General features: G+C 43.8%; 1 protein-coding gene across 1 annotated transcript in view; it reads right to left on the minus strand.

Moving 5' to 3' along the window:
* Positions 1-9258, minus strand: part of LOC118413813 (alpha-1A adrenergic receptor-like) — a 13092-nt gene extending 3834 nt beyond the window's left edge. Inside the window, exon 1 of the mRNA XM_035817356.1 lies at positions 8275-9258. Within this exon, the coding sequence (XP_035673249.1) occupies positions 8275-9238 (964 nt within the window). The 5' untranslated portion in view covers positions 9239-9258. The remainder of the gene's footprint in view (positions 1-8274) is intronic.
* Positions 9259-13334: the final 4076 nt, after the last annotated feature.

Raw genomic sequence — 13334 nt, forward strand, 5'->3', positions numbered from 1 at the left:
TTGCTTATTGACTATGCAAGGTCCTCATTTACAAATGCAAATGCATTATATCAGTCTATGATCTTTGTCTACATAAATATTACAATTTGTCCTACTTATAAAAGTCTTACATAATCACGGATGTCTATTCTAGGATTCTCTCAGTTATGCAAATGTGGCCATGATTTGCATGATTTATGTTTAATGATGGTCACATTTGATTAACCTAGTTAGAATTAAATTAGTGTAAGTATTCAATGTGCTTCATTTACCCCTAATTGGCACTATGGTATTGTGGTATTTTCTCACAAAATAACCATTTGCATATACTTGCATGAATAGTATCTATATATCTATCTATCTTAACTTACGCTGGTTACAAGCCAAAAATCACGACGATCCGTTTTTTTCTTCTTCTCAAAATCAACGATACACTGCAGCTTCATCTATTGAGTGACGTAGATGCAAAGCCAGCACACACCGCCCCCCCCCCCCCCCAAACCCAATAGCCGGTGTCCCCGTATAAACATTACCCTTCCGACGAAGGTGACTAAGTACAGTACAGCGGGTCTGAGTACAACATGCCGTGGGTGAACAACTCGTTTCCCACTACGTGTGTATGCTGGCTACCCCGTGCCAGGACGCGTATATTTATTTTATGAACAGCGTTTACACTTTATTGTCATGGAAAAGCTTATGTGCTCAACATATGTCGGCTGCCTGACACACCGTCAACACAATCCGCCTGGTTGAAATTGAATAACACTAGCCGTGTGATATATGGCTATGTCTATGGCATTAAGAAAATGTTTCGATAGGTCAGTTATAAGATATTTATACGGCTGAATACAAACTTCCTTTTCGACAATTAATGTCAATTATCTATACTAATCGCAGAGCTGTAAGTTGAGGTGACAGATTGATTAAAACGGCAGATTTGGCCCGACGCGACTGGCGGCACGGCAATATAGCAGTGCATTAACCCAGCCCCTGGGTCAATCCATTATAAGCACATAGGTCGCCTAAAGAGCAGCTGCGGTCCGTTTTGTATTTACAGGTTGATCAATTCCTATTGCATGTTTATTATACCGCTCACTGGCGTGCGAGCTTCCATAGTCAGCGAAACCAATGTGAGACGACAGCAATCTGTCACACACTTTACGGTATGCTATGTGACCTTTGCACATTTTCGGAGTTGTAAAAGTATGACCTTTGGGGAACAATAAACAACACAGTGCCCTATACAAGTCGAAGTGCGAACCAGTACCCCTCGATTGTAAGGCATTCAGAGTGATGCATAGTATTAAAAGCAGTCTCTTGCCTTTTAGCCGCTAACCAAAACAGGCACCGTACGTGTCGTCTTATCATGAATGATTATTTATCTGTATCTGTATATAGTATATAGCCGGTATAACCGCCCTTCGTCGTAACATACCAGCTTCGCAGGCACGCGGTGCGGCAGCAGATGTTTATATTACACTGAACGACTCGTCACACCTAACTTTTGCACATCTCTCTGCTATTGTTCATTAAAACTATCCGAACAAGACGCCCCTATTGTGCTTGGTGATAACATATTCCACTCTACGATAGTTCTGGGGAAATAGGAATTTTTGAACACATCAATCCTAGGTTGGTAACTCTGGTACTTGAAGGCATAATTGTTTCTAGTTCGTTTTTGAGCTGGTGTTAGATACTTATCAGTCGGTACGTCCACCATTTTATTAGTCATTTTGTACATCATGCAACGTCTGGACATTTTCTGTCTTCAAGTGACGTCCATTGCAGTTTTGCTTTCATTTTTGTAACACTAGCATCCCTGTTGTAGTTGTTGGTACAGAATCTGGCAGCTTGGTTCTGTATCCTTTCGAGCTTATCTTTGTCTTTCCTTGTATACGGATCCCATACTGTTGCAGCATATTCAAGGTTTGGTCTCACCAGTGACGTGTATGCAAGTGATTTTACCCTGGCTGGGCATGCCCACAAGTTGCGTTTGATCACTCCCAATGTCTGTTTAGCCTTGGTTGTTATTTTGTTAACATGGACACCCCACTTCAGCCCAGTTGTTAATGTAACACCCAGGTATGGGTGGGTTTTTGTGGTTGCTACAATGTCTGACCACAGAACGGGTAAGGGTATACATTTGGAGTTCTTTTGTTTGTTATGTGCATGATATAACATTTATCGGGATTGAACTCGGGATAAAAGTTCATCTGTGTTGGTAGAATACGCTATAGAAATTGCTAAACTTTCTTTCCAACACTGAAATTAATATAGGGACTTACCCTAAATTTTCGGTCAAACTCAGTCGACCTTGTTCACAGAATGACTTTCTCTATCTCCACCAGTGACATCCCCACTTTACTTTACTTCTGATACTTATGACCCCTTCCTGCAAAAGTAGTGTGTTCCTGACGTCACTGCTGGAGATAGAGAGCGAGGGTCATTCTGTGAACAAGGTCGACGGATTTTGACCGAAAATTTAGGGTAAGTTCCTATATTAATTTAGCAATTTCTATAACGGGATTGAACTGCATAAGCCATTTCCTTTGTCACTCTTCCAGGATGTTCAGATCTTTCTGAAGTAGCATCGCCTCGCGTACTTAGCCCTGGTGATGAAGCAAGGTCGAGTCTTTTAAATTAAAGTCATTATTTCACATCTGCGCCCAAACTTTACTATATTCTTCCGTTGCTTTGTCACACTGATGTTGATCCATTGGAAACGTGCACGTGCATTGCATACGTGCACGTGCATGCGGTCCCAGGTTAGGGATCTCACTGAGTGAATAATATAGATTATCGTTGTCAGGAGATTTCAGTAGATTTGCCTTTCAGAAACCCATTACAGGAAGGTGAAATTCACAATTAACCTTTATGAAAAATTCTAATACCTACTGCTAACTTTAAATAAACTCAAAATATATCTGATATGTTTGCATTCAACACATAATTGCACCTGGCTGTGCGATGATGAAATCAATAAGCCGCTAACACTCTTGAGGTTTTTTCTATTTTTCAAGGCAAATCCTCTTACCCATGCTCTCGACAAAAATTAAGCCCGAATGCTTGCCTCCATAGACTATACGACATTCAGTAGTTTCTAGCGAGGACCAATCAAATAGCTGCTGGCAGGTCATCGACATTAGGCAATAACTGTCGAGTTGCGAGTTTTTCGCCCGTGCGCACCCTTGTCTATCTTCTAACTGTCACCAACTCAAACCAAGCAGGTATTATCGTTCGTCATTTTGCACAGCGCAAGTTTTACCTGTTCATTACAATCGTTCTATTATCAGTTTTACCATTGTTTTGAGTATTGCCAGTTCTCAAGTTTCCACAGACAATCAGGTCCAGGTTCATGTCCGGACCTGGGAATTTCTGTACTGGTACCTCCCCCAACCAACAATAGATTTTTTTCTTTCTGTCCTTTCACATCTTATTCTTTGACTTTAGATTCATTTTGGCATTCTATGGCATTAGTTATCTGTTTTCTGATACTTATTTTTCAATCTACGGAATATTTGTGCTCATTCTACAGCTGCTTTGCACAATTCATTGTGTGGTCGAAAACTTTTTTTTTTTTTAAAAGCCGAAAATTGGTGCGAGCGCGGATGTCATCCATATAATCAAATCAACGTGGCCTTACAAGACGAGGATGCGCCAGGTTCTTTAACGTGCATGGGGTGTGACTCTCCCCATACACGGGGCCTCCATTTAACGTCCTATCCCAGGGAATATATAATTAATTAATACAAAGTAACTATTTACATTACATACTTTACAATCAAAATCGTAGTGGTTTCCGGTCCGTAAATCAAACAGAGCTGTCAGTTCCAGATCAAGCTATGTCGGAAAGCCCTCAGAGATACCCCGGGCACTCCGTACAGTTTCAGGGATGTCTTTCCAGGTAGCCGGACCTGATGCAGCCAGCGATCTTCTTATAGCTTTGTTAAATTATTTATGAATAATAGAATATTCTATCGAAGTTCGTATGTTGGATCTGTGCGTATTTGTGGAAAATGCAAACATATACATGGTATGAATATGTGTATTCTGGAAAGTCCGTATGGATCTGGCAGTATCTGTGGCAAATACGAACGTCTGTCGAAAATCGAAATCCTTGTTTTCGGATTTTGTCAGATCTAAGATTCCAGTTATTCCAGTTAGCAGCGGCCGACGTTCGGATATATTACGGATTCCCAGTCGGGCCCACCAAGAATACAGACAGAACACGATTGCGTGCCCGTCGAAAATCCTTATTTTCGGATTTTTCGGATCTGTGGTTCCGGATAGCAGTGTCCTATGCTTAGATATATGTTACTGATTCACCAAAAATACAAAGAGATAATGGCTGTATTCACCAAAAATACAGAGAAATACCTGTACACATCCGTCGGGATTCGGGTCATTTCGTGCAATGAACATTTCACTATTTATCACTTAACGGTCGTACTTTTATACCTGCTATACGGTTTTACTTTTATAACTGAAATATTGCTTTCCATTAGGTTGTACATATGTGCTTCTTGTCAACACGTCAAAAAAGTTGTGACGTTTTGTACGTGCAACAATATCTATTTCTGTGCATTCATTGAAATTCACTGAAGCTATGCTGCCAGTGTTAGTTGGAGCTGTAACATTTACATAACAGATCTTAATTCTGACAATGTGGTTTACAAAATAAACAGGTATTTACAACTCGCGATCGACTGTGAACAGAAAAGAAATAACAAAGAGACATCACTGTAAATCCTTTAACTAAATGAACGAGCACACTTTAGAGTCTATATCTACCTTGTAATTCGAAAACATAGCAGATGCTAAATTTACAATTTTCGAGGTAAGAAAAACAGCTTTACTGTAATATCAAATATAACGTTCTACTCTAGATAACTTAGTCTCCGAGCAAATCCAACGGTGCCTTAGATAGTATCAAAGCTGGCAAAGGAGTATAGCCGACCAAAGGGGGATAGCCGGCTAAGGGAGTCAAACGGGCACCGGAGCCTCTTGCCAGCTTTGATACTATTTCTAAGGCACCGTAGGGTCTGCTTGGAGACTAAGATAACTAGCAAACTATCAAAAGGAATGTCGACAAAATTTCTTTTAGGTTTATTGCATTTATTCAACAGCCAGACATTGACAATGGTAGGTGTTGAATATTCCTCTCTGTTCCTCGCCTGTCAGCAGACCAGTGGTAATTGGCTACTTTGCAAGTTAAAGAATCAACTTTGTGGGTGTTTCTCGCGGGTTTACGGAAAAGCCTGGGCCCAGGAGCTGGGCTGGCTAGCCTGAAAGACTACCTTTTCTGGGCCCCAAGGCTATGCATGGGGTTTGTCCTGTAGCTGAACTTTTTTTCTTAGTAAAAACTGGGTCAGTGACAATTCCAGCTGTGGGTGGGATGGAGGAAAGTTGATCATATTGCTGGACTTGCAATGATGCAATGAACAACTCATCCAATTCCAATTATACAACAGAAAATACTGGAAATGTTAACTTAAGATTGAAGGGAAGGGATAACTGTTACTAGGTGAAATAAAGAATACTAGGATGGGTCAGGAAATGATAGGGCGCAACATCAAATTCAAAACAGATGTCTCACGCTTTGAATGAGTGTGCCTACAGAAAGGATGATTGGGCCTCTTATGAAATTTCCTTGTGGGAAAACTGGGTCAGTGGTAACCCAAGACAACAGTTGGGACCCTAGGATGGGGGCTGTTTGCCAAAACATCAAATTTGAAACAGATGTCTCAAACATCAAGTGTCAGTGAGCATGGATATAGGAATGGATGTATGTTATGTGTAACGTTTGAGTCTAGTGGTAGGAACTTGTATGTGAGGGGGGGGGGGGTTGTATAGTGTTGTGTTATTCCTTTCCGTCATGCAGGACCATTACTGATAGACACTATATTGTAGGAATGACTGGCAGTATAGTCAAAGGAAAAGTAAATGTACTAAGCCTGGGAGTTCCTGTTGTGGATGTTGATTGTTCGTTGCTGTAAACCAACCCCAATCCCCCATAGATATGACCAAACTGTTGCCTTCTGTCCAATGCACCCTGCATGTACTGGAATTGTCGGTTACCCAGTTTTAGGTTTTAAAAAAATCCACTATCAGCCAAAACCCCAACCATAGCCTTGGGGCCCAAAAAGGGTGGCCTGGCTAGCCTGCAGGCTAGCCTGCTGGGCCCAGGCTTTTCCGTAAACCCGTTTCTCGCTAGAAATCTACCGCATGTAGCGCAGATACAAGCCCCGCCGGCATGCGTATACATGCAAGCATAACTTTAATTCATTCATGAATACTTGGTCAGCACATGAGGACATGACATTTCAAAGCTTTCGTTATATTATCTGTGTTAGAACAGAACCATCAAACTTATCTTCCTGAACGGACCTTCTTTACCAGGTATAAATAGAAATAAAGGGACAGATCACAGTGAGGAGCTTCCAAGACGTTCAACCAACTTGGAGCGATAACTAGCTGCGGCCACCTTTCCACTAGATTGGCCAGAGTACACATGTGCAGTGAGCGCCCAGACCCCAGATAACGTTGCTCTAGTGGAATCTCTCCGGCGACCACTGTACGCTCCCTGCGCGATCTCTCTCTCTCTCTCTCTCTCTGTCTCTCTGTCTGTCTGTCTGTTTGTCTCTCTCTCTATCTATCTGTCTGCCTCCTGTGACCCCGTTCACACTCAAGAACAAGCGGATTAAACATGATCCGGATCAAAATTTTGCAATCCGATGAAAACAGTCGTTTTTAGACAATCCGATTGATCGCACAACGTCCAAGCTGATTACGCTTTCCTACCCGGACTTAGATACTTTACTTTATTCAAGATTTTCTCAAACCGTCTCTTAATCATGTTCAAGAAGAAGATTTGCTCCAAGATGTGATTTTTTATGTGCGGATATTTTTGAGTTTGCTCTGTGTTTCCTCTCTCCTACATACAGAGGGCGATCAAAAGCTTCGTTTGCTTCCGATTCCACTTGCTTTGACCCTCAAGGTAACGTGAGCAAACCTGTCAGTGTTGTGTGTGTTTCGGCTCCCGCATTATACAAACTATGACACCGTGTACCAAGATATACAACCTCCAACTGGGGGCAAATCGGAAATTTGCATAGAATCTCTCTCAGACCTTGGTGAGACCAGCGGAACTTCCTATTTCGAGGTCGAGTGGTTTTGAGCGGTAGATCGCTCTTCAGGCAGAGAGGAAGTGACGTAGGTTTGAGCCCCGCAGTGGCATTTTGCCAAAGCAAGTGATGCATGATAAAATTATATTGGATTAATCAAGTTGGTAAATATGCAAAATGTACATTGCAATCTAACTCGCATAATTTATAAGAAATTTCATAAATGCAACTCCGTTGAATTCAGTGATAGAACTATTCAATCACGCATGTGACATATGTTACTGAGATAAAATAAACAATTAAAGATGAAATTAAAAATGGTGACCAAATTTGCATGATCTATGGTGCTTTGAGCGCTCACTGCGCTCGTTGTGCGCTCTTTGTGCGCTCGCTGCAATCGTTGTGCGTTCTTATGGTGATCACTGCGCTCGTTGTGCGCTCTTTTGGCGCTCACTGCGCTCGTTGTGCGCTCTTGTGGTGCTCACTGCGCTCGTTGTGCGCTCTTGTGGTGCTCACTGCGCTCGTTGTGCGCTCTTTTGGCGCTCACTCCGCTATTATCTCGAGACGCTCGCACGGCGACTGTTTTCACAGAGGTGAAGGCGACACACTTTAATGACTTTAATGATACCACCGTGCTCTAGCTTGCCAATCTTAGATCACAGAGAGAGCTGCACAGCGAGAGCGCCGTCCTGGTGGAAAGGGGGTACAAGTGATCTCAAAGGCGAAACCATGGCAAGCATGACAGTACGACAGCAACCTCGGGCACCACTGATGTATCTACTAACGCCCATTCAACCACACGTATCCTTCCACACAGAAAACATCATCATGATGCAGGATTCTGGCCAAATCACAGGGGTTATCGTCCTACCGGTCCTTAATGTGCTCAAGTGGTCCAGAAAGTTTAATACATGGGAGGGGGGGGGCTTTACCCGAGTTTACCCACTGAGATAGATATCCACATCAGCCACATAACATGTAATTATGTCCCTTATATATAACCACAACAATGCTCGCGCCTACTGTATGTCTTCATGTAGCACGGCATACGCATTTTAAAATGCTATCCGCAATCCTACTATTGTATCATTGTTTAGTAATTACATGCAAACATTGTAACCATCAAGTTTGCTTACATACTCCTGTAAAATGCATATCATATCTTGCTTACCTATGGGGTACATGATGAAGAAGGGAAGCCAGCAGACGAGGAAGACGCCTACGATGATGCCAACTGTCTTTGCGGCCTTCTTCTCCTTTGTGAACTTCTCGATCCTGTTCTTCACGGAGCCGAGAGCCTCCTTCACCATCCGGGGCTTGCTTGAGTTGGGACTTAGTCGTGGAGGAGACTGACGACTTTCGGCGGTGACGGTTTTTCCCCGGTGGATTCGGACGGATTCTGCCGACGCAGGATTCCTGTCCTCCTGGGCCTTCAGCGTTATCATCAGCTTGGACGTCTCCCTCACGGCGGCTCGGTACACCTGGCGGTAGACGTACAGAACGATGAATGCGGGGACGTAGAAAGAGCCCACGACAGAGAAGATGATGTAGCTCGGACTGCCGTTGATATTACACTGACTGTTCTGATAGGACTTCGGGTGCTTCCAACCGAAGAGAGGGCCGACGGAGATGGCGGCAGAGATTGCCCAAACAGCGACGAGGATGACCACCACTCGCCGCTTGGTGACGATCATGTTGTGGTGGAGGGGTCGGGTGACTCCGATGTACCGGTCGAGACTGATGCTGCAGAGGCTGAAGATGGACGCGGTGCAGCAGAGCACGTCCACCGCGGCCCACAGCTCGCACAGAGCTTCTCCAAACGGCCAGTAGTTCAGCAGCTCCCTCGCGGCGGAGAACGGCAGCACCAGGCAGCCCAACAGGAGGTCTGCTATCGCCAGGTTGATGTAGAAGTAGCCGATGTTCGTGCGCAGGCTGCGTTCCAGGCAGACTGCCAGCACTACGAGGATGTTGCCTGCTATTGTTAGGAGACATATGCAGCTGAGGACAGTGCCAACCAGGACACTTGCCGTTAAGCTCATTCGAAGCCCGAGAACCTGGCTTTGGTCCTCCACTTCTGTCACATTAAAAGTCCCGTTGTCATCAAAAGTGAAATTGTCCAGTGGCAGACCATCCATGTTGTTCTCAGTGTGCTGGCGCTGAGTGAAAATGACGCTGTGTTTGTCTCATCAGGCGCTTATAAATGACGCTGCAAAGGACATCGGTACAGATGCTCGTCTCATTTTGTGAAGAGGGGTGTTGAAGGTCTCCGTACTTTCTTGTTTCTGATAATAGCAGTATTTCTGCCTGATGACGATTACCAAAACAGTTGCTAATGACTAGACTAATTAATGTTTTGTGTTACTCTTGTTTCTGACTTTTATATGGCAAAGTCTCTCTCCAGTAAAACTGACTCTGGTAAATCACTTGTCAGTACACGTGAGTGCCCTCATTTTCACCATACTTTTCTTTTAATGAAATGCCTCGCAGTATTTCAAATGCTGCGCTGTTTTACAAAGTAATTAATTTACGCGACGTACGCCACAAATCGAATACTAAATTACCACTTGAGTTCAAACGATCCATGTTGTATTCCATTTACTTCGGTGTTTTTTCACCTTACATAAAGCCGCAGCTTTAACGTAGTTACCGTATCTTCTCGGGAAAAACATACATCTGAGAACAAACACGTCATATGCCGGAGGATAAGTTGGCTGACGAACGAGTCTTCGGCATTAACGTTCAGTACAAGTCGACGGCATTGACGTAACAATGACATACTCGGTACAATTTTGTTACGAGTTTCCATGAGAGAAAGGACTACGTGTGTATGGAGACCGGCGGTCGTATCATGTAAAGAGGGAGAAGACAGGTTTCTTCAAAAAGTCATTTTCTACCTGCAGACAATGATGTTTTTGTCAGTCATTATACGTTGTTTACTTCTGATTTGTAAAGTCTTTTTTTTTTTCAATTTCAAGGACATATTGTAAACCTTAACTTTCAAAGCCTTGGTAGTTCTAAACTACATCTTAAGGTCATGTTGATTTTATTCACAGAAATGTGTTGGTTCCCGATATCGGCGAGCCGACAACCTCTTGCCGGCAGCTTTTTTTCAGCGACTAGATGGAACTGCAATATCGCCATAAAGATATCGGCAGAATTTCTCCCGAAAGGTCCGGAGTATTCGCCCGATAGCTTAGCAGGGGTCCCGATAGCTTGATAGGGGTCCTCGACAGCTTCCGCGCGCGTGTAGATGTGTCCCGACTTCGGGAGGGCTCATTAGCATATAACGCGGGCTCATTAGGCTATATAGCTGTTTATGACTGCAAGCGCCACGCGGCCAACGCTCCGGTTGACGTGCTTCGAAGACTGTTTAAAGTAAATGCCATTTCCTTTGAATCAACTCACTGCATCTGTAAAGGTGGTACTTCACTGCACTTGAGGCACTGGTGCGTCACATTTTGTGTATTTTGTTGTCTTCTAAGCCATACTTTTACGTATTACGCAATATCTAGATTGCAAAACAAATCGGCGAAAATAACACAACAGTGTTGCAATGAACGAAACCCTTCGTGCCGCACCGGTGCCCCAAGTGCAGTGAGACACCACTGTTATGTTCAGATCAGGTGGAAGTAGGGCTGGGTATCGGTACAGCGTACCGGTACAAAACCGGTTTTTCTTATTGGACCGGTCCAGAAAAACCGGACCTGAAAAAATTAGGTGGACCGGATGTTGGACCGATTAGAAAATTAACAGATTATTTCATCAGGCATCCACACGTTTTGGCGCCTGCAGGTGAAAGAGTGAAGTAGAGTAGAGTTTATAGTAATTTCTACCAAGTTTTACAGCCAGTCACACAGGTGCACTTAGCGTTGTAGGGTTTCAAAACGCCAGTGTATAAGTCTAATACTCCACCAAACAGATTTCTCTGAAGTGAAATGGACCATTGGTATGAGTCATACTACATCAGGTCCATGTTCAGGTCCTTTGGACCTTTGGACCTGAACCGGACCTGGACCTGCATTTTCTGTGCCGGTACGCACCCCTAGGTGGAAGGTTTGTACAGTTGCACATTTCCATCCATCCGCCAGTGGAAACCAAACCCGACGTGTACGCAGCATACTTTGTTTGTGCCTATGATAAACTACAGCAAAATAATCGACTAATTTATTACGCTCCACGAGGTCTCTAAGGCAGTGGCATTCCATTATCGACAACTACACCACCAAATGACATGATTTGGTGCATGGATGATGTACCCAACCATTAGCCAATCACTATATGATGTCGGAAAATGACGTGTAGCTCTTTTGGGCGTTGTACGTCACAACACGGTGTAGCAAACATGTATGTCGCAGCTTGAGGGTAGGATAAATGAACCTATATCTGAAACCAATCTACAAGATTTGGAACCCCTGGATAGCTTAAAGGTTGTCTAGATATCTCAAAGGTTATCTTTCATATCATCATCGGTCGATGGGGTTATACTTCGGCCCCTTACGGGGTGGCATACCCTTTCGCTGGCTAATTACAAGACGGGGATGGGTCAGGTCTCCCGTCCGGGTGAATGATGTAATCACCGTATGGCTGATACGAGACAGGGGTTCGCCAGGCCTCCATCCGGGTGATTTGAGGTGAATCACTAACTCCAGACAGAAGGATTTACACTATCGCACACCGCACCATCGCAGCCCGTGTGGTGGGTTCTTTAACGTGCCCTGGGTGTGGCTCTCCCCAAACACGGGACCTCCATTTAACTTCCTATCCGAGGGACGGCCCTAGCCGAAGCTAAGTACTCATTTTCACCTGAGTAAAGTGAGGAAAGCCGTGTAAAGACACGGCAGGATTCGAACTCGAGACCTCTCGGTCCTGAGCAAAACACGCTGCCGCTGCGCCATGCGATCTCTTTCACATAACCAAGCAGCTGTTCTTGGAACCAAGGAAAGCTAGCTGCTTGTTCTTGGAACAGCTACTTAAGATCCATCAACACAATTTTAGATCTGGACTACGATTTTTGACAAGGCTTCATTTTGGGGTATCATTCTATGCTTCAGTAAATTAAATCTAAGAGTCGTCGATGTTAGAAAGATGAAAGCCACACCATCTTAATTTTATGGATGACATGCTCTGGAGACCCCCAAACTAATGCGAAAAAAGAAAATCCAACAAAAATAAACCACAAGACTAAACATCCAGACCATATCAGACCGGTCTATCCCAGGCTTGGTTTCTCTTATGTTCACCTCCTGTAAGACTGTAAAAGACAATCGTCACCAGTTTAAAGAGGAAACACAACGCTGTGGCCCCATGCCCTGACCACGTTCTCCCTTACCCTGGAGAGCAGGTCCATCGGAAAGCATGAAGTTCTGATTGACCAACGATGATATAGGGTGACATGTGGCCACAATTTTTTGTGTGTGTGGAGAACAGGCGAAAATCAATGCGCGCGCGGATGTCATCCATAAAATCAAATCAGTGTGGCCTTAGCCTTATTTAACAAGTTACTGTTCTGTCAGACAGCGAAAATCAACACTAGCCTGCACCAGTCTCAACAGGTCGCTTGAAAAATGGTAAAAATTGGCCACATAGACCGGTGGTTTCATGTTCGAGGTTTTTGCTGTGAACGCTTTGAACAGCCCAAATAGTGAACTCAAATTCACCGCGAGCACTCCATTTTCTTCCTGCTGCTAAATCAAATCACTGCGAACTGAAATGCATTTACCATATCATGCCATGGGTAACCGCCAGCCGGACGGCGGCTAAATCCTTTGCCCCTCTGCCATGTTATCTGTCTATTATGCCAATAGACGTCGATGAAGGTTAGGCATCCAGGTGATAAGATATGCCAAAAAGCAGTTACTCAAGCAACTGGCACATTTCCAACATCATATCCAGTTGCTTGAGTAACTGCTTTTTGGCGTATTATGTCAATATCTGCTATTTTTCCAGCGTCCTGTTGAGCCTGGTAGAGACTAAAGCAAGACTCCTGATCCAACCTGCAAACCACTTCGATTGATCTCGATGTTTCATACTGGCTGACTGTATCCTCCGTTTCTTGGAACCTTCTTCAAAAGCGTTGGCCCCAGGCCATGATGAATCATAAATGTTCTATTACATTCTGGAAAAAAATTACATGCAGAAAGTAATCCCAACCAAAAAGAAAAGGTTGAAAAGGGTGAAAAGGTTGAATTGAAAAGGTTAAAAATACAATGGACTGGAGATCAATGAGATTCG

Source organism: Branchiostoma floridae, chromosome 4 (genome assembly GCF_000003815.2).
Source record: "Branchiostoma floridae strain S238N-H82 chromosome 4, Bfl_VNyyK, whole genome shotgun sequence".
Lineage (NCBI taxonomy): Eukaryota > Metazoa > Chordata > Leptocardii > Amphioxiformes > Branchiostomatidae > Branchiostoma > Branchiostoma floridae.